Source organism: Apteryx mantelli, chromosome 8 (assembly GCF_036417845.1).
Source record: "Apteryx mantelli isolate bAptMan1 chromosome 8, bAptMan1.hap1, whole genome shotgun sequence".
NCBI lineage: Eukaryota > Metazoa > Chordata > Aves > Apterygiformes > Apterygidae > Apteryx > Apteryx mantelli.
The window spans coordinates 10,082,497-10,107,643 of record NC_089985.1 but is presented as its reverse complement, the minus strand read 5'-3'; the positions used below and the strand labels follow the sequence as shown (position 1 = coordinate 10,107,643).

At 39.2% G+C, this 25,147-nt stretch overlaps 1 protein-coding gene across 2 annotated transcripts in view; it reads left to right on the top strand.

Moving 5' to 3' along the window:
* Positions 1–25,147, top strand: part of COP1 (COP1 E3 ubiquitin ligase) — a 136,778-nt gene that overhangs the window by 16,828 nt on the left and 94,803 nt on the right. For both annotated transcript variants that reach the window (XM_067300581.1, XM_067300582.1), the window contains exons 7-10: positions 10,060–10,119; positions 11,978–12,054; positions 17,771–17,828; positions 21,439–21,553. In XM_067300581.1, coding sequence (XP_067156682.1) covers positions 10,060–10,119; positions 11,978–12,054; positions 17,771–17,828; positions 21,439–21,553 — 310 coding nt within the window. The remainder of the gene's footprint in view (positions 1–10,059; positions 10,120–11,977; positions 12,055–17,770; positions 17,829–21,438; positions 21,554–25,147) is intronic.

Genomic DNA, 25,147 nt, shown 5'->3' with positions numbered 1-25,147 from the left:
GGACCTATTGGACTAGATCTAGTCTCCCATGGTAAGTGGTGAAAATCCTGTTGATAAGGATGCACAAACCTGAAAGGAAAATGTGCACTAGAGGATATCTTGGCAAATGGCATGCTTCCTTTTCTAATTTTTGTTTGGTATGACACGTACTATTTGTTTGATTCTTCAGTGCTTAAAAACTACTTTTTTCTAATGTTTTGGTTTTAAGCAACAAAGGAACAAACATTGCTCAAAACTGTTGCGGTGTCTTCTAGCCTTCACTTTTTGAATGGTGGTAGAACTTATTTTATGGCAGCTTAGTCAATAAGCACCTCTCTGAAAAACCTTCAGAATCTCTATTTTCATTTTTTTCATACTTGTAATGTTTAGGATTATATGGAGAATATCAGAAACTTGACCCATCTTCACTTCAAAACAAATGCAGGCTCTGGCCATTGTCCACCTGCACTCATTAAATGCCTTCCATGAGGTTTTGGCACAGCTTAAGGGAACATTAAGAGGCTGCAAAACTTTCCTGATAGTACTGCCTCTCTCTGGGAGGTGAAGTGAGAAGCTCATGCTTCAAGAGGCTCATACGCTGCTTACCTGGGGTGTTGCTCATTGGGTAACCCTGTGTGATTCAAGTGCAGGGTGGCTACTACTGTAACAATACTGAAAGCCTTTGCTTTCCTCTCCCCCAGTTGAAACAGAGTTTGAACAAATCTCACAGAAGGAGCTGTTGATAGCTACCTCAGATTACTTGTGTTGGGTGGGAAGGACAAAGGAAAGGGAAATGTCATAGCTTCTGTTTTGTTTTGTTTTTTTTCCATAGCACAGCATTCTTCCACTGACTGATTTTCTGCATCTGGGAAAACTCTCCCATCTCATGTTCATCTGATCTTGGCTTTGGTAATAATGGACAAAAGTGGCATCATATCTGAGATTAAGGAAACTTGAGTGGGGCTGCAGATCCTCAGAATGTGGCTTTGGGAACATCCTGAAGCCTATTTGGACACACATTCCATCTCGGGTCCTTTCTGTCGCTGCTTGTGTGTTCTCCCTGTTGCCAAGACTTTCTCTGACGTTATTTCTTACCCTTCTTCCTATTCCAACCTGAAATGCAGACTGTCACATCTCTAAAGACTTTTGTGCAGGCTATCAGTTCTGTCCTTGCCGTAGTGGTTAGCATCTGGCCCTGCCATTCATTGTAATGGAAATGGAGACTTGTCAGACTTGCTGCTGGCAACCTTTCTTTTCACTAGATAAGGATAAGAAAGATAAGAAACAATGGGTGGAAGCGTGGAAAATACAAATCAGTCAATAGGATGATTTTAGAAGGATATCAAAACTTATCTTCAGCAATCAAGATTCCAGGTGTACTCATAGACTATATTAAGCCAGTTTATGCTGGAGTAGTAAACCTATATCATTCCTATAGATGGCAAAGTTTGTGATGTATACTCCTATCTGCAAGAAGTTCTGCATTTGGATAACAAAGGTGGTACTGTTTGGAAAAAAATAGGTTGTGCCTGTAGTGAAGATTATCAAGGCTTAACCTGTGTGGAGATGTCTGCAGAAAGTCTGAGGTACTAGTTGGGAAGCTGAGAAGAAGGGTTTAAGTGACCATCTTAACATTCCTCTATTTTACTGTGTTATTATCAGATCTTCTAAGTGTACTGTAGCTTCTTTTGATGCTGTAATAGGTCGCTGTTTAAGGAACAAAGCTGGAGCTCAAAGAACATGTATAGTAATTGGGATGCTTCTACAATGTATTGGACATAGCTATGAGTCTTATGGGCAGACTTTATTTTGTGGAGAAAATGTGAAGGAATACTACTTTTTCCTTCCCCCCTACCCTTTTACTGATTTAAACCTGGTTCTGGTAAAGATGACTGCAGAGTAACTGCAGTTTGACTTGCTAAGCCATAGCAAGCTGTAATGTTAGGTTATTAAAGAAGCTTTTTTAGAATATGGCTGAGACTGCCTGTTTCAAACTTATGGCTTTAAAGGGATGTCCCATCGTTTGATAACTTCTTTCTTGATATGCCTCCTCTTTTATTGCTGGAGTTTGTTAACAGGTTTTATTTATTACATATTGCAAGTTCTTATATAGGCACTTTATTAGTTAATACAGATATTGCCCTAGAGTTAGTCTACTCGTGTAATACTTGATAACAACCTATTGAGAGTGAATAATAAGCTGCCTGTTGCCCTCTTTGCTTGCTTCACTCAAAAGCTTTTTTTCTCCTGTCATCTTGAAATTGTGACTTCTGAGCTTATTGGAGGGGGCTTATATCTAGAGGAACACTCTATCTTTATAGACTCATGCTTAAGAATTCAGAATATTGCTGTAGTCAAGTACTCTGACAAATGTCTCTTCCTTGCGCTTTCATCGTTTCTCTAGAAGATAAATGTGAGGTTCAGCAACTGGAGAAATTTCCATCAGAAATCCTGTTTTGACATGTTCATAACTTTCCAAAACATTGGTCTTTCAAGCTGAAATTTACTGTGTGGTTTTTTTTTTTGCACAAAGGTATTTGAAGTTTTTTTAACTTATGAATTTTGTTTTCTTTCTGACCTATAACAATGTGGCAAAAAACAAACCTTTGGCAATACTGATAAGAAAAAAAAATCAGACTTTGAAAAAGATTGAAAACAAATGGCTGAAGCTTGAGAATACTTTTTTTAAACAAAATTGCAGATTCTTTTTTAGAGGGGAAGAATATCGATCATGTACAATAGTCAATTTTCTGTAAGGCAGATTTAGCACAGCTATGTTCTTTTCCATATGTGTGCACAGTTAATAGAAGGCACACTTCCAGTTCTTTGATCCAGCAGGCTTTTCTGTTGAAATCAAAGATTCAAGGAGCTTAGAATGTCAAGTTAAATAAAAAAAATACTTTTTTCTAATTATTATTTTCAAGGGAAAACAAATACAACAACCTGTGACTTCTTTAAATTCTTTAATGATGCTGTTTTAATGCTGTTAATTTAGCTGTATTGCATAAATACTTGGTTTACATAAATATTGCCTAAATGTTAGTTTAACCTTGTTTACTTTTAAATGATCACATGTTCTTTCAACTTAAACACTTTGAAGAGATCTGATAATGTCAGTTAATAAAAAAATTTCTACCCACTTTTGTATTTGGAGATAGTTATCTGTCTACATCGATATTGGTATAAAAAAAAACCTTACAAACTGTGGTGTCAGGATTTGAGTGTTAGCAAATGACATTGGACCTGATCATTCCTACATATCTGTCCTAAAACATTTTGAGCTTGACTGCCTAATGGAGTGTCTGTTATGTGTTTCTGTTAAGTAGCACACTTGCTTATCAAAGGAGGATGCAGAATTTAACAATTAGTATCACAAATCAAGTTATCCAGCATATGGGTTATACTCCTTACCAGCATTCATGCTTCTCCTGGCACCTTTCACTTCATTTTTACCTTTTGTGGGGCTCTTTAATAATGTCACATTAAGTATTTTGGAGCTAACAAACAAGACATCGTCTTTGTCCGCTAATGCGAGGAGTCTGTTTTCGGCAGGGAAACGCTGTGGATCAGAGGAGTAATCCTAAAGCTGTGGAACACTTCACTGCGCTGAGTGTCTGCTCAGCATCTCGGAATCATCATCTTTCCTTCCGCCTCAAAAGCATGTATTTTATCCAAATGTCTTCACTTATTCCATATTGTGAAGATGTTAAGTAGTAAAAATAGAGGGTTTATTAGTTATTGTGGAATAATCACAGGACTAGAAGCAGGAATTCTCCAGGGATGTCGTTAGCTTGTGTTAATCTCTTTACCTGACAGACCTTATTGTTCTGTACATACACACTTGGATGGACTAATGAGTAGACAAGAAGAGGTGACAAAACTAGAAATCAGTCACGCTCTTATGCTGTCATATAGCCCTTATTGCATTCCAGGACTCCTGAATTTATAGCTATCGTAATTTTTCCTATTCACTGTGCTTAAATAACTGGTATTTTAAGCTACTTGATGAGAAACATGAGCGCTGACTGCAATGATAAGCCAAGGATACAGCTAGTGTATGAGCAACAAGCTAGAGATTATCATATGCACATCAGTGCTGAGTCTGCTTAATGTAGTGGAGAAGTTTTTCCAAATAAAAATAGGTGGCAAGCTAATACTAGAAGTGAGGTAGCATGTACAGTAATGTATTAAACTCTGAAGCAATTAATGTTTGTTAATGTAATCATAAAACACATTTATAGTAGCACTTGGTCATGTTGAAGTACTGTAATTCTAAAAACAAAATCTTTAAGTCTTTGCAGGGCGCAGGGAAGGCTTAGAAGGAATGAAGTAAGACAGGTGAAATCACCAAAGCAAGGTTTTTGCCTGCCCTGTTTTGGTATCCAGCCAGTTCTGGTCTGACAAGACTCGGAGGCTGTCTTGCCTTCCCCACCCTTTCCACTGTGGTGTTCTTCCTTTTCAACAGTTTCAAAACAAAGGTGTGTTTTTTTCCGAATGGAACAGTTATCAAACAGTTTCGTTCTCTCTCTCTCTCTCTCTCTCTCTCTTCCCACAGCTGTCTGTCTGTCTGTCTGTCTCTCTCTCTCTCTCTTATCCCAGCTGTCTGTCTCTCTCTCTCTCTCTTATCCCAGCTGTCTGTCTCTCTCTCTCTCTCTCTTGTTCTCTCTTCCCCCAGCTGTCTCTCTCTCTCTCTCTCTCTTGTTCTCTCTTCCCCCAGCTAGCTGTCTCGCTCGCTCTCGCTCTCTGTCCCCAGCTAGGTTTCTTTAGTGACACTTTTCCATCTGATTCTGCCAGGAAGCCTTCAAAGCCTTGTCCCTTCAGCCAAAACTGGAGGATTTCTCTGTTTAAAATAAGTGATTTGCCTCCTTTGGAGGAACTACTAACCCAGAGAGAAGAAACATTCCCTACAGATGTGTCTTCCTTATATGTGGCCAGCCTATGTGTCTAAAGACTTGGATTCCAAATTTGACCCATCAAATTAACTTGAGGTAGCTCAGGTATTCTTCTTAATTCTAAAAGGAGCCTTTCATCATCTTCACTCATGTAAAGACTTTATAACATCTGTGAAGTGTTAATAAATGGAATTTGATGTTAAAATTAAGTGAGATTTGCAATTAATGTGAAAGGCTAAAATCCCTTTAAACTCTGAAGATGACTTTCTTGTTATATTTGCACTGTATGTTATAGCAGGCTCTGTCAGAGGCAATGGAAGGAAAATTCTGGAACAGACAAGACTTTCAACTGGTTTCCAGAGCAGGAAATTATTCTTTATAAAGCTGTAGTTAAAGTATTGAGCTCTGTGGAAAGAGATTCATTTCCTTGCATACCCTTAGGAGAGGTTCAGCTGTTGATACGCTTAGGTTTACACTTCAGCTTGTTAGAGCACTGGTTGATGGAAGAACAAGAATAAATAAGAAGAGGTAATGCTGGATGAAGTTATGGGATAGAATGCAGGTATTATCCGTAGACTACCTGACTTCTCCTCCTCAGCTGGAGAGACGCTAGTTTTCACGTTGTTCTTGTCGCGATGTGCGTTCAGGAAAGATGCTGCCTAGGCAATAGTCTCTTCCTCTTGTCTTGCAACCTGTGGTATATATTGTGATGAATGCTTTTGGATAAGAGCCTTGAAAGTGTCTGCCTGAACGTAGCATAAGACACGAGTTTTCAAAGGCACGAATCCAAAAGTTTTATTTAAGCCTCTAAGTGGGATTTGTGTTCGTGATTTCACCATATTTGTGTATGAAATAACTCTTACTGTTCTTCTTTGCTTGTGCTTTTTCTGGAAATGGAAAGACAGTTGGTCAAGGGTGTTCAGCCTTTTCCCCCATGCGTTTTTCTAGGCTGAGCCTTTCTAGGCCATTTCTGTGGCACTGGGAAGTTCTTCTGGGCCTTGGCCTAAATGATAGTGTCCTGAATTATCAGAATGAATAAATGAGTCTCTTGCTTCAAGCAATTAAGAGAAGTGCCAAGTTCACAGTGAAAAATACTGATGTAGTGACAGCTTTTATTTTTTGTAAACATTTAAAACTGGCACCAGGAGACGCAGTCAGGATTGCTTTTTGTCTCTTCTGTACAAACATAAAAGATGAAGTCACTGCCTTCTGGGCCTTCAATCCAGGAAAAACAGGAAGCATAAGGGTGAAAACTGAGTACTGTGCACAGCTATGCTTTGCAGTAGATAGTCAATTGAAATCAAGTTCTGACTGTGTCCTGGTGTTCGATGTTATATAAGTTCAAATTAATGTTCCTTTTTTAGGTTTTTGTACCAGTTTTTGTTCAGTAGCCTTTTTGGGGAGTGGGGAGCATCTGGGCTCTGTCTCTGGGTAGCTTTCACCACAGGATTTCACTTCCTCCAAGCAGTCCAGGACAGACAGTTATCTTTGGAGGGCTCATCATATGTGCGTCTAGACAGTTTCAGACTCAGACCAGAGGGTATAGGGGGAGACAGTCTTGTGAGTCTGAAAGGGATGTGAATCTGAAAGCTTATCCAAGAAGAAAACTGACAGCCTACGTTTCCCTACTGTGGTAGCTTCTCCTCTGTAACTACTGAGCATAAGTTTCCCTTTTTGGATATTGCTTTCATTTCCTGTTTTGACCTCTTACCACTAGTCTCTACGTTTGAACAAGAGTTGCCTGCAATCGCGCGCTTTAATTCTTCAGCAACCTCGGAAAAGAATGAATTTGCAAGAGCAATGTTCTCCTACTGCCCTTACTGGAGGTGTTTAAGACTGCTGGTTGTGGGTGGGAATGAAGTTGCCTGTTCACACTGAAATACTATGCAGCTGGTTCTCCATGTAAGCTTCTCGCTGTCCTCGAAGCTCTTTGCTGTGGATTTTGTTCAGCACAGGCTAGCTATGAATTGTGGCATGGGCTTGCTTTTTTGAAGTGACATGCAGTTCTGATATCAGAGATCTTCCAGTCCATTCTTAACTTGTCTTCTGAAATGTCTTTTCCAGAGGTGATTAAAAATGTAGGCTGTTTTGAGCCCCTTCTCCCTTTTTTTTGTATGCATGTGTTTGTGTGTCACTTAGAACCAGAGCCTTCTGCACTTACCTCTTGTATTTTATTCACAGTGGAGTTTAAATGGCTAGGTTTGTTATGCCTTCTCCTTGGCCATGTTGGTTGTGTCAGTTCTAGGAAAGCTTCTGTGTCTAAGAGAATAAATAACGTGTACTTCTGTTTACCATAATCTTAAATGTTCATTCTAAGTATTTTTTGCTGACTTAATCTAAAGTTTTACAGGCCTGATTCTGCCCATCACTGGGACAGGACTAGACTTGCTTCGCCTGCCCTGCAAAGAGTAAAAATCAGATTAAGGTCCCATAAATCTGGATATACTGCAAAGACTCATTAACTCATTTAGCCTTTCTTAAGCCTCTCTCAATGGCTGGCAATTATTAATCAGTAGTCTAATTTTTCAGAGTTTTATTAGAATGAACATGGACTGATTTAAGATGTTGGGTAGACTAAAGCCGAACCATGAAACATGCAAGCCAAGCTACCAAAAAAAGTCTCATTGTGGGCAGGAATAAGTCATTTGATGCTGACCGTACAAGATGACTCTTCCTAAAAATAAGCATCTTGAATTTCAGTTAACTAGTTTGCCTGATTGGCTACTTGATATTCAGCCAGTTAGTCAGCTTGTTCTTACCTGTGAAAACTTTAGTGCCTTTGGAAACAGCAACCCATAATCATGGGTTGGAGATGCTGCTTTTTGCACGCCTTTGCCTTGATCTGCTCTTCCCCTTCGTTTGGGGGCCTTTGCAACTCTTAAAGCCCTTGCTTTTCTGTTGCTGAAACATCCTGCTTTGATAGCCTCTTCCTTATGTTAAACGGCGTTGCTTTTCTTTTTACCCTCCTACCCCTTTCTGTAGTCTGACATCAGGGATTAGAATCGCATTGTAACACCCTTGCCTAGGTTTAAAATTTGCTGCGAGCTGGTAAGTTTATGGCAGGTTTAAATTGCTTACCTTCATGTAACTAGAAAGAAGTATTAGCAACAGTAAATGAAGTCCCAGATCTCGTACTTCTGGCTTCATGCAGTAGTTAAAAGCTGGCAAATAAAAAGTCTCCACTCTTGTGCCTATAAAAAGGTCTCCTGTTTATGTGATGGCAACAACCATCAGTTATTCAGTCTTCTACCTTGACTGTGAGCCAGTACATTGTAGAATAACTTATCTCCTTGCTATAATTTTGGAACTTCTAAGTGTGTTTTTGTTACTTTTTTAAAATGGAATTTCTGAAAGTGGGGAGCTAATGGTATTTGGCTGCTAGAGCTGAGTACAGCCAGGCTGCATGCTGTGTAAGCGTCACTTAGGTTTACCGCTACTCTTGGAGCTGTAGCACCACCTGCTATTCTTGCTGTAGGTTTTGCAAGTACAAATGGAATTATCTGTTATGGTGTAGTGGTTTGTAAATTATCTGTGGCAGTCTAGTTTTAAACCATTAAACTTGTGCTGTCTGTGCCTAAAATTAAATATAAACTGAGAACCTCAGAGTAGAGAGATTAGGCTATAAATACAATGTCATCTTGTTCCAAGGAAAAAGAAGCCATCTTAAAAATAGGTGTGGACCCAGCAGTCCTTTCCTCTTCTGTCTTCAGGGACGGAAGCATTTTTAATGTTGAAAAGGTAAATTAAAATAATGGATTATCTGATGCAGAGCCCACAGATACTTGGAACTGTGATCAATAGTGGGTGTTTTAGTGGTAGGGTTTTTTGTTTAAACAAAATATTCTATCACATTAAGGATCAGACATAAGCACTCAAGGGAGTAAGTTTTGGGGAGTGGTTTGCCAAATGTTCTTGGGAATATGTCATAGCAACAGTACTAATAACTTTGGATTTGAGCAACGACATTCCCACTTAAATTCATAAGGAGAAAAGTTTGCCTGACCTTTAAAGAATGTGTTGTGCTTAATAAACTTTCAGTGGACTTGCCAACTTGGTAACAACTACTGGTCAAAGACCTCAGTACTAGCTGTCTGTAGTGTTCAGTGTGAGTTAAGGTGAATCAGGTGGACTCTGTTCTCAGTTTCCTCATTAGACTGGTAAATCTGAGTGAATCAGATATACATTGAGGTTGTTTTTGCCTGCCTTCAATAAAAGGCACAAAGAGCCCACTGGTGAAGTCCAGGCTGAAAGAGCTCTTTAGAGCAGTGTATGTGTTGAAGGTTTTGCAAAGCTGTATATAGGCTGTGTGGGTGTTTGTATGGGACATTTCCACTGAATGAGGGTGGGAATTAGAGCTGGTAAGCTGGTAAGGTGATGCTCTTGCTTAGGAGTAAATAGTAATTACTGAATTTGTGGCCTCGCAGTTGCTCGAGATGAGTTGAAGCAAGTTACCAACTGACTGCAAAGTTATTGCAAAAACCTGAAAAATATTGTGTGACACACAGAACGGGAAGGGAGTGTTGGCTGGGGAGAGGGGAAGAAAGTCCCCTTCTCTCCCTTGCAGTGGCAGCCCTCAGTTAAGATTGACTTGAGCCTATGGTGTAATCCAAGTTAAGTCTCACACTGACATGTGATGTTTATTTGGTGCCAGGAGCAAATCTCTCCATGGTAGTAAGTGGTTTTGTCCATCTGAGAACTTTAAATTGGCAGTTGGCATGGCTAACTGCTGGCGAGAGAAGTACTGTTCCCCTTTCATAGCAAATTTTGACAACGAGACTAATTTTTAGCAAAGCGTGTATCGTATTTTCTTGAAGGCTGAAGTGATCTGTCTCATTCATGGTTGTTCTTTTGTTCATTTTCCTAACCATGTTCAGTGTTTGTAAACAAGTTATAAATACTTGCATGGAAGGTGTTAGAGGAGCATAAATGTGTTGCTTTGAAAAATGTGGATGTTTTTATGATTGATGTTAAAGTACATCATGTTCTTGCTTTGTACTGTTTCACAATTACAGCTTTGTCTTGAATGTAGTTTGTGCCCATCTATGTTAATCTAAGCATATAAATTTTCTGCAGCATGACTCTTGTGCTATTTAAGATAGTTAAGGTTTCTCTCTGAAAAGATCTTAATTTATCTTGGTGGCGGTGCAGTGCATACTGGCTTAGATTTCTGCTATTCTCTTATCCACAGCAATTGGAGCAGATCCAGAAGGAGCTAAGTGTGCTGGAAGAGGATATTAAGCGAGTAGAGGTGAGGTACCCAGATGTTGTTCCAACTCCGGCAATTTTTCATTTCCATCAAGCTGTCTGCCTTGCTGTGGGGCTGTTGTGTTAAATTTATGGGATTTGCTTTGGTAATGGGAAAATGAACAGGTGATGGTTGGTCTTTAATTTGTTCATTTAGTTGATGTGTGCAAGTTGCAGGTTGGTAAGAGAGGGCTTCATTGAAACCTAGCTTTTAAATAATCATATTTTTCAATTTCTTTGTTGGTAGCAAGTACTTTGGTATAATTGCTTGGAATCAACAGCCAGTATATTGATCATAATTTACTGTTTTTGTGTTGCATTATTCTCTAACCACTTGCACAGCCTGTTTAAGACTTACCAACGTGTCACTCTTAAAACAGAGATATATTGAGTGCAGAAGAGAGCAGTAAGGCAGAGACTGGGTAGGAACAGCACCGACTCGTGCTGTGTATCAAAATGGAAACAATCTGCTACTTCCTGATGCAACTCTGTCTTAGCGATAGGGATCTCATCAGATTTTCGCTAAGAATTATTCTCTAAGTATTTTTAAACCCATCAACTCAATCCTTCTGTCCTTATTCAGTCCTTAAATTCCTCCTTGTTTTTTTCTTTGTGTTCTGATCCAGAAGTAAGAAACTGATGTTTCAGAACTGCATCGGATTCTGCCACCTTTCAGAATAGTTTTCTTAAAGCTCCTTGGGAATCAGCTTGCATTGCACACAAGCCTGACTTCTAGATTTCTTCATTTACCTCCAATTTGTGTGCTGATGCATTATCAAAATATAAATAGAACTGACAACTGCAGGAACTTCCCTTCAGCTGGTAGCTACGCAAATTGTCACTTGATAGATAAAAGAAGGTTTCAGACTGCCTTTCCTGAATTTTTCTCAGCTTCTTGGGAAATAATACACCTTAACATGTTTTCTTGAGATTTGTAAAACAGGACTCCTTTAGATCTAGGAGAAGCTATTTCCAAAGCTGTGGGATCCCTTGGAGAATATCTAGCGACTTGCTTTTCTGCTCTTCAATCGGGCAGTTCAGCTGACTGTAGCTGGGGTACATATCTAGTGTGTGGTAGTGACCTTTCCTTTGACCTCTAAAGCCAGGGATCTCTCTGTTACAAATACCTTACTTTCTAACTAACAGCTAATGGGCACCTAGTGGGAATTTAAAAGCACCAGTAATGTTGTCCTGGAGCACTTTGCCCCCCTAACTAATGAGCTGCAGCATCCTGCATAGCTTCAATTTCTAAAATAGATTAAAGATATGATCTCATACCGGGCACACTGCAGCGATTTAGTCTGAAAATGACAAAGACGAGTTTGTTAACTGCAAAGCTTGTCTCTTGTGCACCTGCCCTGCGGAAGACTGATAGATGCTCTTTTAAGTCTAGCACATGATACTGTCTTCAGCCTGTTTTCTTGTGGCTTTGTATTTTTGCCTTGACCCGTATCCCACATTCCTTTACAGCTGCAAAGTCTGTTAGATAAAAGTTTGCATGTATCTCAGAAATGTGGTTACAGCTTGCTTGTCCTGCCATGTTTGAGGGAGGAGTTCAAATTCCTGGTTCTAGTTTAGAGACAATTGGATGTTAAATCCATTGGGTTTTTGGAATATAAACTCCAGAACTCTCTTTTGGGGCAAAAAGCACTGATTGCAGGATTTCAGAAACCCAGTTGGGATGAGAATTAAAAGAAAAAAAAATCAGGTAGAGAAAAGACTTCTAAGTGGGAGTTGAATACATGTAGATAGGCTTGCTTATGTTCTTGAAAAAAAAAAAAATACTGTGTAAATACTGTTATTAAAAGGCACCTACTGCTCATGTTTTGTCAGGTTTGTTCTATCTTGGCTTTCTCTTTCAGGAGATGAGTGGCTTGTACTCCCCGGTCAGTGAGGACAGTACGGTGCCCCAGTTTGAAGCTCCCTCACCTTCACACAGGTACAGAGCTTGCAACTGCTCAGAACTTGGCTTTCAGACTGTACATATTGCACTATACTTTCTGGTCCATGCCATGCACAAAACGCAAGCAAAGCTAATTTTTGAATATGTACAGTATTTGCACGTTGTCTGTTTCTCATCTGGTGTGAATATTGATACGAACAAATCTGGCGAAGAAAAAGCAACTGAGTGTACAGCTGAATAAAAAGTTCGCTCTAAACTAGATGCCGTGGAAAGCTGATGGTTTTAAATGTAGTATGGGTTAGTTGACTCAGATAATTAGCCTTTGCTGTGGTGTGAAATGTTACCATTATATATGTGCTCCATTTTCTGAATGTTACGCAGTTATGCTTGGCCTAAGAAAAGTCTAATTTTTGTATTATATTGATGTCCTCTGGCTTTTCCACTAGGTATGAATGGTTAAAAGTATGAGTTCACAGGATCAGATTTTTAGATTACACACTACTGGCTCTGTTTATCTGCTGCCTGCTTTGATTTAATGAAATGCCTTTCTATTAATGTATTGTAAATGTGGAGTTTTGTCTGGAATATTATGTAGTCTGGCTTACTGATGATAAAATTGCAGATACTTCTTGTGTCCAAGTTGCATGTGCCAGGGTTTGCAGTGTTCTGCTTCTTTATTGCCATGTTTTTCAGTTGTGAGCAAGCTCTGGTTTCACAGAGCCAAGTTATAATACTGAATGCTCCTTTCTCTCCCAGCCCTCTCCAGTGTATTTTCCTAACAGTAAAGTGCTCTAAACTGTCAATTTCTGTTACAAAATTGTATTGGTACCTTTTCTGCAATTAGCAGCTCTAAACCTAGTAGCCCAGAAGTAAGAAAGAAAAATGATCCAACATCCTTCCCTAGAGAGATTTAGATACAGTGCTTTGGTAAGAAGCCTAGCAATATCTGCTGGGAATTTTTATAAAGATACTGTTTTTGGACACTGAGACCGGAATCTTTCTTATTCCCATTAAGTTCTGGTTGACTCTTAGGGAAAGGACAGGAATATGGCCAAGATGGGAATAGTGTTCATTATTCTGCCCTTTACTGCTTTACCGATTTTTGGGTGTAGGTGTGTTTTCTAAGCAGCTTATTGCTGTTCCTCCAAGCAGTGATTTTGTGAAGCTGATAGGATTCTTGTCAGGTTCTACAAGTTTTTGGTCATTGCTGGTTAAATGGATTGCTTGTTGTTAGTTTTGTGTTACTGCTACTTGGGGAAAACTGAGCAGTGGTTGGGTTGAATTTGTGCTATGATGCAGCATTAGCATGTTAAGCACAATCTTCATTGTCTTCAGACCTAGAAGCTTTTCTTTTGTACTTTTACATGAGTAGGAAATGTATCTCTTACTTGAGGCAAGTTAACAAACAAGCTCCTCAAGAACTCTTTAACTTTTGAAACCTGGAATAACTTTTAAGCTCAAGAGTTTTGGTAAGTGTCAAAATCTGCTGTCTCTAACCTATGCTGGCTTTGGCCTACTAAAAAATCTTTAGTATTGCTTTATGTCCGTTTATTTCATGCCCTAGGGTCATTCATTCTCAATTTTTGTTTTTGAAAATATAGAGTCCCAGATATTTTAGTGACTTTCAGCTGATGCGCTTTAGCTGAGGTCTGGTAGGTGACGGTTGTGGGTTATACTGTGGCGGGTGCATTCAGAGACCAGGGAGTCTTTTCCTGACCTAATCCTCTTACTTTTGTCCGGTTCAATCTAGACCATCAACTTCTTGTTTTTCTTTCTCTTGCATGATATAACACCGAGAATGTGATATAACAGAAGTTTGGGGGGTTTTCTAGGGTATGTGGAGTTACCTTTTCTCTCAGCTTGAAGACCCTCTTTTCTATTCCTTAATGACACTGCTGCAGTAAGAAGTGATCTTGCATTTTCTTTAGTTAAAGCAGTATGTGAAGGAAGCCTATGAATAGGCCTCACTTGTTGCCTGACTTTTGTAGCCTCTATCTGTCTTACGTTGACAGAAGGTGTGGTTTTGTGTACCAGAAGACTTGAATTATTTGGACTTGGATTCCGATAACTTGTACTTCATTAAACTCATTTTCTTGTCAACATTAAATATACATTCTGGAGACTGTCTCAGATTGTAACTTTGATTTCCCCCTTGGAAAGAGTGCTACAGAAGAATTGATACAAGCTTTAAAATCAGCTGACTTTGAGTTGTATGTTAACTGAAATATTTAATCTGCAAAGTGCCTTTTAGATCTGGTAAACCAGTAAGAATGAAATCCAAACCTATTTGGAGATAACATTTTAACATAGAAATGAGGTTATTAAAATTACAGAGACTTTTAAATTTCCCACTGAATTAAAATAGTACACTTAAATTGTTAACATGCTTAACACCCTACTAATGAATTGTAATTGTAAAATTTTACTAACGTGGTTCACAAATATTACAATGCTATCGTAGTCCTATGCTGAGATGAAAAAAAAAAAAATCTCTTTAGCCTTTGATTTTAAAGTTCAAGAAGATAGAGTACTTTGGAATTTGCAGTTTCATCTGGTCTCCAGTGACTTACCCTTATTCATCTACTTCCTCTAAATTATAGGCTTGCTTCATGAATTCTCTGCTTTTTCTCATGTTTGTATTTTTTCCCCAGCATGCACATCTTCAAAATGTGAAATTACTAGGTGTTCTCATTCTTTGCCCCCATCTTCCTTCATAAGCTCTTTAGCAAAAAACAACTATGGCTATCATATTCAATACATGCGCTGCTTCAAGAAACAAGTGTTTTCTTTTGTGCTTGTACATCGCATGATGAAATATTAAATTGGGTAATAGTACAGCACTTGTTTACAGGATTATAGACTGCTGGGTTTGTGTACTAAATAGAGAACAAGAAGGGAAGAATACGGAAGAGAACAAATAGTTCTGTTTAGGGTTTTTCTGAACAGTCTCATGTGCTATTTTTGCTATCAGTAAATGGTGCAAACAGGAGATACAAGTAAGCATCTTTGTGATTAAATATCCAAGCAGTAATTACAATAACAAACTGCCATCCTAGTAGGAGTTCCTGGGGAAGGATTCTGATTTAAAAATTAGTTGCTTAGTAACTTTGATTCAGTTATCGAAATCCTGAGCTCCTTCCCTGCCATTATTCTAACCCCCTCACCTTATGCCCCAGCCTGGTAACAGTATAACAAATGCAGTTTTTAGTCCACAAGTTGCTGTGGTGTTTTGTTGTTTTTGTTCCAGTTTTTTAAATATTCCATGTTACTGTAGCTGAATTTCCTAATTGCAGCTACTGTTAAAAGCTTTATGAAAAGAATACAGAGGAAACTCTTTGTAATTTTCTGATTATTTGCTTCCTGTTTTTTAAAAGGAAAACACTCAAGCATATGCCAGTTAGCTACAGGCACTGCACGGAAATGATTTTCGATTTGTATTCTGGTTAGGGAGATGACGTCCGTACATCACCAGACAACCTGCAGCAAAACGAGACTAGACACTATAAGTCTGTGTGTTCTGCTGTTAATTGCCACTGTACCTGTCGCTAGTAATGGAGTACTTTTTCATTGCTTTCCAGCCGTGCATCTTATTCATGCTGTTCCCGGCAGGATCTGCTGTACGTGTTTCATTATTTCGTGTGGCCACATTCTAATTTAAAGTTCATTGTCCCTGACCATGCTTGAAACAGCAGTGCTGTTACTTCCTCTGCAATAGCTAGCAGCAAATAATGATTTTTATCTCTTAAATTTTCTTTGTTGCTTTTTCTCCTACCTATGACAGGACCCTAATCGATCTAATTTTAAAAATTAACCCCTAATATTCTAAAATTGTCTCTCATTGTCTTCAGTTTACACTTGCTTCTACCTACAGTGGAGCTTTAAAACATTTAGAGAAATACTTAAGCACTGATACCACTCTTCCGTCCTTCTAGACTTGCAGGTACCCTGACTAGCATTTCAGCCGCATCACTTGTCTTACTGGAATGTCAAGTCCACTCATCAGTTCTGGCAACCATTACACAAACATCAGTTGGTACAATTCTGTCTTACAAAACCAAGACCTATAACAATATTTTGGCAGCTTTTTAAAGAGACCTTCAGCTTTTCCAAGAAATACTTAAGTCTAAGGCCACCTTGTAAGTAAAACTGACGAAGATGGAACTGGATAGTTTTTTTTGTCCAAGCCAAAGGACATAGCAGAAGTGAGTTAAAGAATAAAGGTTTTTAGGCACAAATGATGATATTTGCAATGTGTGTTTTCAGTAGTTAGTAAAATGGTGGTGTTGTGTATTAACCTTTACTTGTCCTAAAAGTATTAGGTTTCTTAGTGATAAGGGTGTTATAGTCTGGCTCCAGTGTTTTACTGGGATCACAGAATGGCTGAGGTTGGAAGGGACCTCTGGAGATCATCTAGTCCAACCCCCCTGCTCAAGCAGGGTCACCTAGAGCACGTCGCACAGGATTGCGTCCAGGCGGGTTTTGAATATCTCCAAGGAAGGAGACTCCACAACCTCTCGGGGCAACCTGTTCCAGTGCTCAGTCACCCTCACAGTGAAGAAGTTTTTCCTCAGGTTCAGATGGGACTTGCTGTGTTTCAGATTGTGCCCGTTGCTTTGCGTCCTGGGCATCACTGAAAAGAGTCTGGCCCCATCCTCTTGACACCCTCCCTTTAGATACTTGTACACATTGATAAGATCCCCTCTGTCTTCTCTTCTCCAGGCTGAAGAGTCCCAGCTCTCTCAGCCTTTCCTCATAAGAGAGATGCTCCACTCCCCTAATCATCGTCGTAGCCCTGCACTGGACTCTCTCCAGTAGCTCCGTGTCTCTCTTGTACTGGGGAACCCAGAACTGGACACAGTATTCCAGATGTGGCCTCACCAGGGCTAAATGTTCTGCCATATGTGCAAAAATATCAAACCACCTGTTTTTTTGTTTGTATCAGTAAGTCCTTTTGCAGTTTTGGAAGCTAAATCTCTTGAGTTTGCACATGTATGTTATGTTTTAAAAATACTGATTTAAAGTATGTTATATCATTGTAAATGATAGCTATATAACTATACATGGCTTAGCATTTTCTAGCCCCGTATTTAAATAAGGCAAAGTAGCAGCTTGTATGAAAACCAAACATAAGGAAAACCGGAAGAATGTAATAGAAATATTCTTGAAATATAGTTCTGGCTGGCAGCATCTCTTGAATTTAATTCTGAACTTCATTATTTGTATCCAGGTTTTGCACGTATTCAGAGATGTCTGGAACAGTAGCATTCATCATAGCCTAGTTTCTCTAGCTTGTTTTTTTCACATGGCTGTCTCAAATGCCATGACATTATTTTTTTCCAGTTCCCTAACAAAAAAAAAGTTTAAGATGGTATATTATTTTCAAAATATGTCTTGCCCTGCATATTTCATATAAAGAATATGGTATTGCATTTTAATTGGAAATTATTAGATTGCACTAACATATCAATTGTGTGACAGTAAGCAAAAACTCCTTGTACTTGGAGAGGACCAACATTCTGCTCTGAAGTCCCTGTATTTAAAAAAAAAAAGGGGGGGGGGAAGGGGGGGGGACCCAAACAGCACTTCCTCTTCCCTTTCCCTCCCAAACAACCAACCTTGTCTTTCATATCTGTAGAATGAATTTCAAAAGCAAGTATGCTGTTGCATGTAAAGGAAAAAAAACAAGTAGGCTGAAAATGATAAAGGGTGATTGTACAGTGATTTAAGCAGACTATTTCTTTTGATTTTGCAGTAGTATTATTGATTCCACGGAGTACAGCCAGCCTCCAGGCTTCAGTGGCAGTTCTCAGGTAAGGTAATACATGTGTCTGTGCACAGAGGGGTAGGCGAGAGGGAATGCAAAGGCTGGGGAGAGGGTGGGCACAGCGCGGTGCAACTCCAGGATACCAGTCAACTTGACACTTGTTAACTATTCATCTGAGCAAACTGGAGTCAAGACTACCACTGTAGGAATGACTGTGCATGCTTATGAATGTTCATATTGTTGCAATCAAAGAAAACCAGTGTAATATGTTTAGACATGTGACTTAATTCCCAAAGCTGACTCTTTCAGGGGAGAGGGCTTTTTTTTTTTTTTTTTTTTTTTTTTTTTTTTTTTTTAAGAGGCCACTCTAAAGAAGGAAGGGGTAAGTCTTGATGTTTCATTTCTTCTCCCAAGTGAGCAGCATTTGGAGAAAGAAAGTACATCTCTGACACTTTGCATTGCCTTAGATAGCTTTGGATTAGTTCAACATTTAAGAACACAAAACATTTGTTCTGCACACATACAGTTGTCTTGCAGTGTGTCGGTGTGAGAGCCTTACAGACAGTATTAAGAATTCATATAGCTTAGGGTAGTAAGTTCAGTATACAGTGAAGCTGTTTGGCAGGCAGCCTTCAAACTTGGTTTGATCTGCAGGGCCTCCTGAATGACAAACAGCGCTGCTGTAGGACTGCAGCTGAGGGTGGTTCAGCTGGGTTACAAAGATGGCAGTGGTATCCAGCTCACAGCTTCACAAGGGTTTAACAGTTTTGAGATAGACAACATGTTGGTTGCACGCTAACTAGAGTCTTTGCTCTCTGGTAGTGCACCATCCTCTGCACAACAAAGCATTAAACAATTGGTAAATTAACATGTGGAAGTGCTGTTGGATCTTGCTTGATAGAGTAACCAATTTAAAGAAAACATACAAATTTTGGACTAACATTTGTGCATGCAGGTGTTTTGGTTTTTGCAGCTGTCTTGCAATGAATTGGTAATTAGGAACTTCCCTCTGGTAGTTTATGAAAAATGTTTGTCATTACCGCTACTGTGGTCTGTGGACTTTAGCTTGAACAAAGAGTTATAGCTTTACCTGGTTTTAAAAGGTGTGTAAAGCTTGGGTGGAGATTATATGTTCAGAACTCTGATATGGTATGGTGTGTGTTTAGTCTCTGTTGACATTACTTGTCTTCATACTTTAATTTTGCCTTTGAAAGGAAAAGAAATAGCATAACTGTAATAGTAAGCACACAAAACAACCTCGACTTTTTAGTCACTTTGTATGACAGCCTTATTTGTGTGAGAATAATCTTTTTTTGTCCTTGAGAGTGCAAGATCTACACTCTAGTACAAATTTGCTAATTAAACTAATGTATTTTTGGATGGGGAGTTAAGGGAACTCTGGAAGTTCAAAACATTTAGTTCAAAGATGGTCTCACTTCAACAAGACTTTGCAGTGAAAATAGTGCTAAGAAGATAAACTAGATTGCATTTTTTTTTTTTAATTGTCAGTCATGGTAAATCTTACATTGGGCACTGCTGGCAATAAGAAGCTATACTAGAATGAACAGCATAGCTTTCTTTCACAGTATAATTAGTTGTGCATTGCTTACAAACATAGGAACATGTTCTTAGGGAAGGATTTGTGTATCACAATCCTACAGGACAATTTTTCTCTCAAAATTTGAGATTCAGAAGTAAATAGTGGAACAGTCACATAGGCCTTTAGGAATTTTGCAAGTAGTATTTAGTTGTAATACCTTCTTCTGGTAGAAGTAAGGAGCTTGTATATAGCTATGAAGTTTTTTCCAGTTCTTTTTGAGAGTACTCTTTAGGGCAGCTAGTAAAATAACTCGTGTTAACACAGTAATCCTAGCTAATGTCCTCAACTAGAACAGCTGGAGTAGGCTTCTCAGGTCTTATAATATAGTGAACATTGAATAAAAAGCACTTGGGTGTTTCTTCTGTCCTTTACCTTACTTCTCACTCCTGTTTCCCAGTAATGCTTAACAAGCAGCCAGGGAGCAGCTGCCTTTACTTACAAGCTCAATACATGTTTTGTACAAGTGTGAGCTGTTTAAAATACTTAACTGCCCAGCATCTGATCGAGGTTGGGTAATACAGACTGTGTCTCAGCATAGCTGGGCTGCTGTGTGCCAGTTTGAGACCTGCTGCGGTGGAATTTTCCCCTAAAGTTAAAGTAGGTGTACTGCTTAGCAGGTAAACTACTTAAAATGATTGATTCCTTCTCAGTGTGGGCTGGAACCAGCTAGCAGATCAGATTCAGACTTGGGTTATATTGCCCATTGTATTGGAGGCAGTTTGTCTTCAGACTGAAGTGATTGCTCCCTGATACTTTCAGTCATCTTGAGCCCTAATAACTTACAGTATGTTGCGAGAGGGTGCAGCACTTGCAGGCTGATGTGCAAAACTAATACAAAGATGCTGTAAAACGGTTCCATTAAATAGTCCTTAAAGCTGTAAAGTTTTAGAAATTCGCAGTTAAAAAGCATTGAGGTAGAAATACCTTCCAGTGTTCTAGATGTGTTTTGAGATTGGGGTTGCTTTCAAGATGGAACAAGTTATCTAGAGCTTAAGTGCAATCAGCATGAAACAGAAATCCTGAAAGTGAGTCACGATGTCGGTACATAGCCAGGGGCCTTCCGCAGTAAGTAGTGTTTGGAGGTTTTGTTGCTTGCAGTTTGCTTTTTCCTCCCTAACATGTTAGATTACTATTCATACTGTTATAAGCCGAATTTCAGTGGGGTATGAGCCTCTAAACTTAGTTTAATCCTGTTCTTGTTGGCTTTCTTGATGGTTGTAATGTAAGGGCAGCCCGTTCTCCTGCGTGGATTGAGAGGAAATCGTACATCATTCGAGGTGCATGCTGAGCATGTGCTGTTAGTGCTATTGAATGGCACTCTGGACCTTGTCCCCTCAGGTTGTTCTTGTTGCATGCTTTATATGTGTAGTTGTATGTTTTGTATGTGATCAGGGACATTACTAATTGTTCTTTAGGTGAAGCCTTGTTAGTTCTTGAATTCCGTGAAGTTTCCCCGTTAGCTCTGAAGATGCAATATGTGAGAATTAAATATAAGCTAAAACAAGGTGTTCTTCATGCTGCTTGTTGTGGAGGAACTTGTTTCTTTTCCTGACTAGTGATACAAACAAGAAGTATCTTATTTTCTGTTTTACTTCAGGAGGAGAGCTTGCTTATAGTTTCAATGCTTTGCTGCCTCTGCTCCTCGCTTTTGCTGCTTGTGTGGGCTGGGAAGTACTACTTATGATGCGTTTCAGAGATTTCAGTGCAATCAACCTTTCAACTTGATGGTGTCTTAGTCTACTCCTGCTTCTATCCTTACTTGCTTAGCTCCCCAAAGGTTGCTAGCTGTCTGTTCTGTGCGTGAGGCCAAAACCTGCAAATCTGCAGAGATTCAGAAAACAAGCTGTTTAAAAGCAGCTTTTCTTTATAGAGAAAGGGTACAACATGAAACCCTAAGAATAACTGTATATAGTAGGAAGATCTTCTTTATCATTGTTTTAGACTTCTAATATATAAATAATGTATAAATTGTTTATAATTTGGTAAAATCTATTGAAATAGAACACAGGCCTGGCCTTAACTTTCTGAAGAGGTGTGTTCTCTGTTCTCCATTCAGACCAAAAAACAACCATGGTATAATAGCACGCTAGCCTCAAGACGGAAGAGGCTCACAGCTCATTTTGAGGACCTAGAGCAGTGCTATTTCTCCACAAGGATGACACGTGTCTCAGGTGAGTTCCTCTTGCATGGTGATCACTTTAAGTGCTCTAAAAGATAACTTCAGAACAGGCTCACTTTTGAGAGAGCAGCTTTCACTTTTTTCCTGTGCAAGTGGTTCCTATAGGAATGTTGCTATACATATTTATGCATGTTACTCAAACCATCCTTTTTTTCCTTGACTGGTCTTTGAGGTTTCTAAATGTAGAAAATTTAATCCTGTCATTTAGGAGGGGCACATGTTGCATTGTAATCCTGTACTGTGAAGGGCATAACCATAACAATTTCACTGATGCTTGTTCTAAAGTAAATGCTTGAAACCGGTGGTTGGGTAATCTTTCTACTAGATGTGGTATAAATGCAGTAGTTAAAACACTACACCTCTAGCATTTTGATAGCAAACAAACTGACATTCTCTAGTGTTTAATGTGCAATAGGTATTAACCTTTTATGAACTTCCAGAACTTGGAGGTTATCCTGTATGTTGTCTAGATTGTGGGTCTTTGTTAACAAATGGCTTAGAAGCTGGGCAGGCAGCAGCGATCTCAAGCTCTTGTCCCATGGGGCACACCTTAGATTTAAGACTTGTTTTGTAGAATTAGAAGCTGCTTTCACAATTTCCTAGATTGCCTCATTCATAATTGAGTAACAGCAGCTAGAGTAATTGTTGCATAGTAAATGGATGGTTCCTAATTATATGACAAGTTTCTTTAAGAAATGAGCAGGTCAAATGAATGCCTCTTGAGGGAGAGGGAAGTTGCCCTGTTAGTGCCCTGGGGAAAAAAACGTGCTCTGGGAGAAGGTTTTAGGCAATGGGCTGTGGCAGGCAAGAGATTTGCAGCACAGAACTGTGAGCTACAGCTCATGCAAAGGGTGACAGACTGCGGTGAGGAGCAGGGAGCAGCCAGCTAGCACTCAGGGGATGGGAGAAACTTCCTAGGGACAAGAGGGAACCACGCAGAGGTTGCTGAGATAGTGTCTTATAGCCAAGCCTGGAAGTCAAGGACCAGCCTCTCAGGACACAGATTAGTGGGAGAGCTACCTCTCCTAAAAGGCTCTTTTTTTTCTCTCCTCCCCCCCCTTTTATTTTTCTCTGCATGAATTTAGTTTGCATTTTACCTGTTTTAAAAAGTCAGGTTTGATAATTTTGGAATCCAAGTAAAACTTGGCTTTTTTGAGCTTAAAGGCTGCAAAGTGTTTTTGGGGGAGCACACTGAGGTAAAGGTGTAGGCATATCTACCTCAACACAGCAGCTGAATCCAGGTCTCATCAAGCACAGCAAAATTATTTTAACAAAGATGCAGCATATTGAAAGGTGCCTTAATAGCTGGAAAATCGGAGAAGCCAGTTGTATGTGACCTGCCAGTTTTCTGTAAGGTGCAAACAAGTGCTTTGCAGACTACAGTTCTTCACTGATCATACTGTGACTTTTTCACACAGTGCTATCTTTGTGATACCTAAATGTGTTTATGCTAAAGTAATACTTTTATTAACCAAGAATATCAAATTGGACTCTTCCCAGCATTCCCTTATGGAAGACCTCTTTCTTCATAATTGGAACTACAAATATGAACCTGATGAAACTAAACTTTTTATTTGAGTGTAGATCAGCTGCACTAAAGGTGGAGGATCTGCAAGTGCAATTTTTTTCCTAAATAAGGAGTAACCTGTGATATTTAATTAGGTTTTCCTCTCTTTAAGAGTCATTCCTGCTTTTTGACATATTTTAAATAGTGTTTAATGTGGGTATAAAGCTTTTTTGCAAGAGATGCCTGTGACTGTCCTAATAGGAAGCGGAGAAGTAATATAACCGTAACTATGAAATGGCCTTGCACTTTGACAGGGAAAAATGTCTTGAGAAATAGCATTCCATTTTTCCAGGCATGGATATAGAATAAATTATAGAAGGACTGTGTGCTTGATCTCTAAACGAGGAAAATGGAAGAATAGCAGCTATTTGCTCTTATTCAAGTGTCAGAGGCAGAAGCAGTCTTTGAAAAATACTGACTGACGCTGACCTACCGTCTCCTTCTCAGGCTGGTTCCTGCAGTGGTCAGGTGCTGACGATTTTAATGTAGAACAGTATTTTGTTCATTTCATGCCTTTTAATCCATCTGATAAGAGCGATATATATGCTAGTACCTTTAAACATCCTAATTACTAGGCTTCACCTTTCCTTTATAAAATCAAACATTAAATAGTATATAAGGGGCACTTCAAAATGCCATAGAACTGTAGATCAAGCTCATTAGTTCTGAGGGAGAGGAATTACTGAGGTACAGAAAGTGTTTATTCTTCCTGTGTTTTCCCACAAGCAATCACCACTATATTTCCTGTTCCACCTTAACCTTCCCCTTTTGCTCTCTTTTCACCCTAATATTTCCAGATCTTTCTAATAAGTTGAGCTTTGTCTTTTCCTTATGCTACTGGCAAGTAACTTAACTAGCACATGGAGTTTGTAATCTGAACTGTGTGAATGAGTAGTGAGCATTACTCCGCTGCTGCAGTCTACCTTGGCGAAAATACTGTGGTTTAAGAGCAGGCAAGGTGCACGACAGTGCGACTCGGCACCCGGGACTACCTGTAGACTGAGCTGCAGCGCGTTAGATCTGTGAGAGTTATTGGAGTGAATAGTTAGCTCTTTTGCATTGTGTTGGTGCAAAAAGGCAAAGCAAATGTGTGTGTTAGGCAAGAAAAGGGCAAATTCCCGCAAATCCTGCGGTTGTTACAACGGCTGAGGACTCTGCCTAATGCTTGACTGTTGATATGTGACGTATTGGGAAGGCTGGTTTGTTCATGTGGCGCTGCTGTAAGGTGGTTTTTGTTGTCCCCCCCCCCCCCCCTTATTTAGGAAATGTTAAAGTTAAAATGACTTAAAATTCTGTTCATACACAGGAAACGTGTGAGGAATGGGGAATGATTTTAAGTCTCTATGCTGCAATTTAATTTTAACTTTTGTAGTAAATGGTTCTGTTTTTCACAGAATATTTATCATCATTTTTCAAGCTGACTCAGTTTCACCTTGTCTGCAGAAGGTCATAATTTTCACAAAACTTATAGCACAGGGAGTCTTCTAGTTTCATGCTTGTATCCCTTCTCCAGCCCTGAAACAGCTCTCCCTTAGCTCTGTTGCTTTTGGAGTAAGAGAAATATTTCCTCTAGAAGTATTTTGAATGTAATTGACACCAAATGGAGGCATATTGTAACCCAAATACAGGGACAGGAATATATTTTCACCTCCATAGATTATTAGACATTCTTAAAATGCATTTTGATATGCTTAAAGGTTTTCTGTTAATAATCTTTCTGGCCCATGAGCTCTGCATTTGCATAAAATGAGTGAGCTTCTCTACCTGGAAAGCTATACTTTGATCTCTAGGCAGGTCCTTAACACAGTAGCTTGAATCAGCCCTGTATTGGAAAGACTTAATTTATTCTCTGAAACATTCCCTGCCTTCAGTGAATGCTAAAAGTGAAAGAAATAATAAAGTTTTTGACCAAGAATCCTCCCCAAATGCCAAGCAGAGGTAGTGTCATGTGAACACTCTCATCTTGATGATTCTTGTTTTTGTTGTTGAGTTTATCTTCTTTTTCTGTCCTCCTCAATT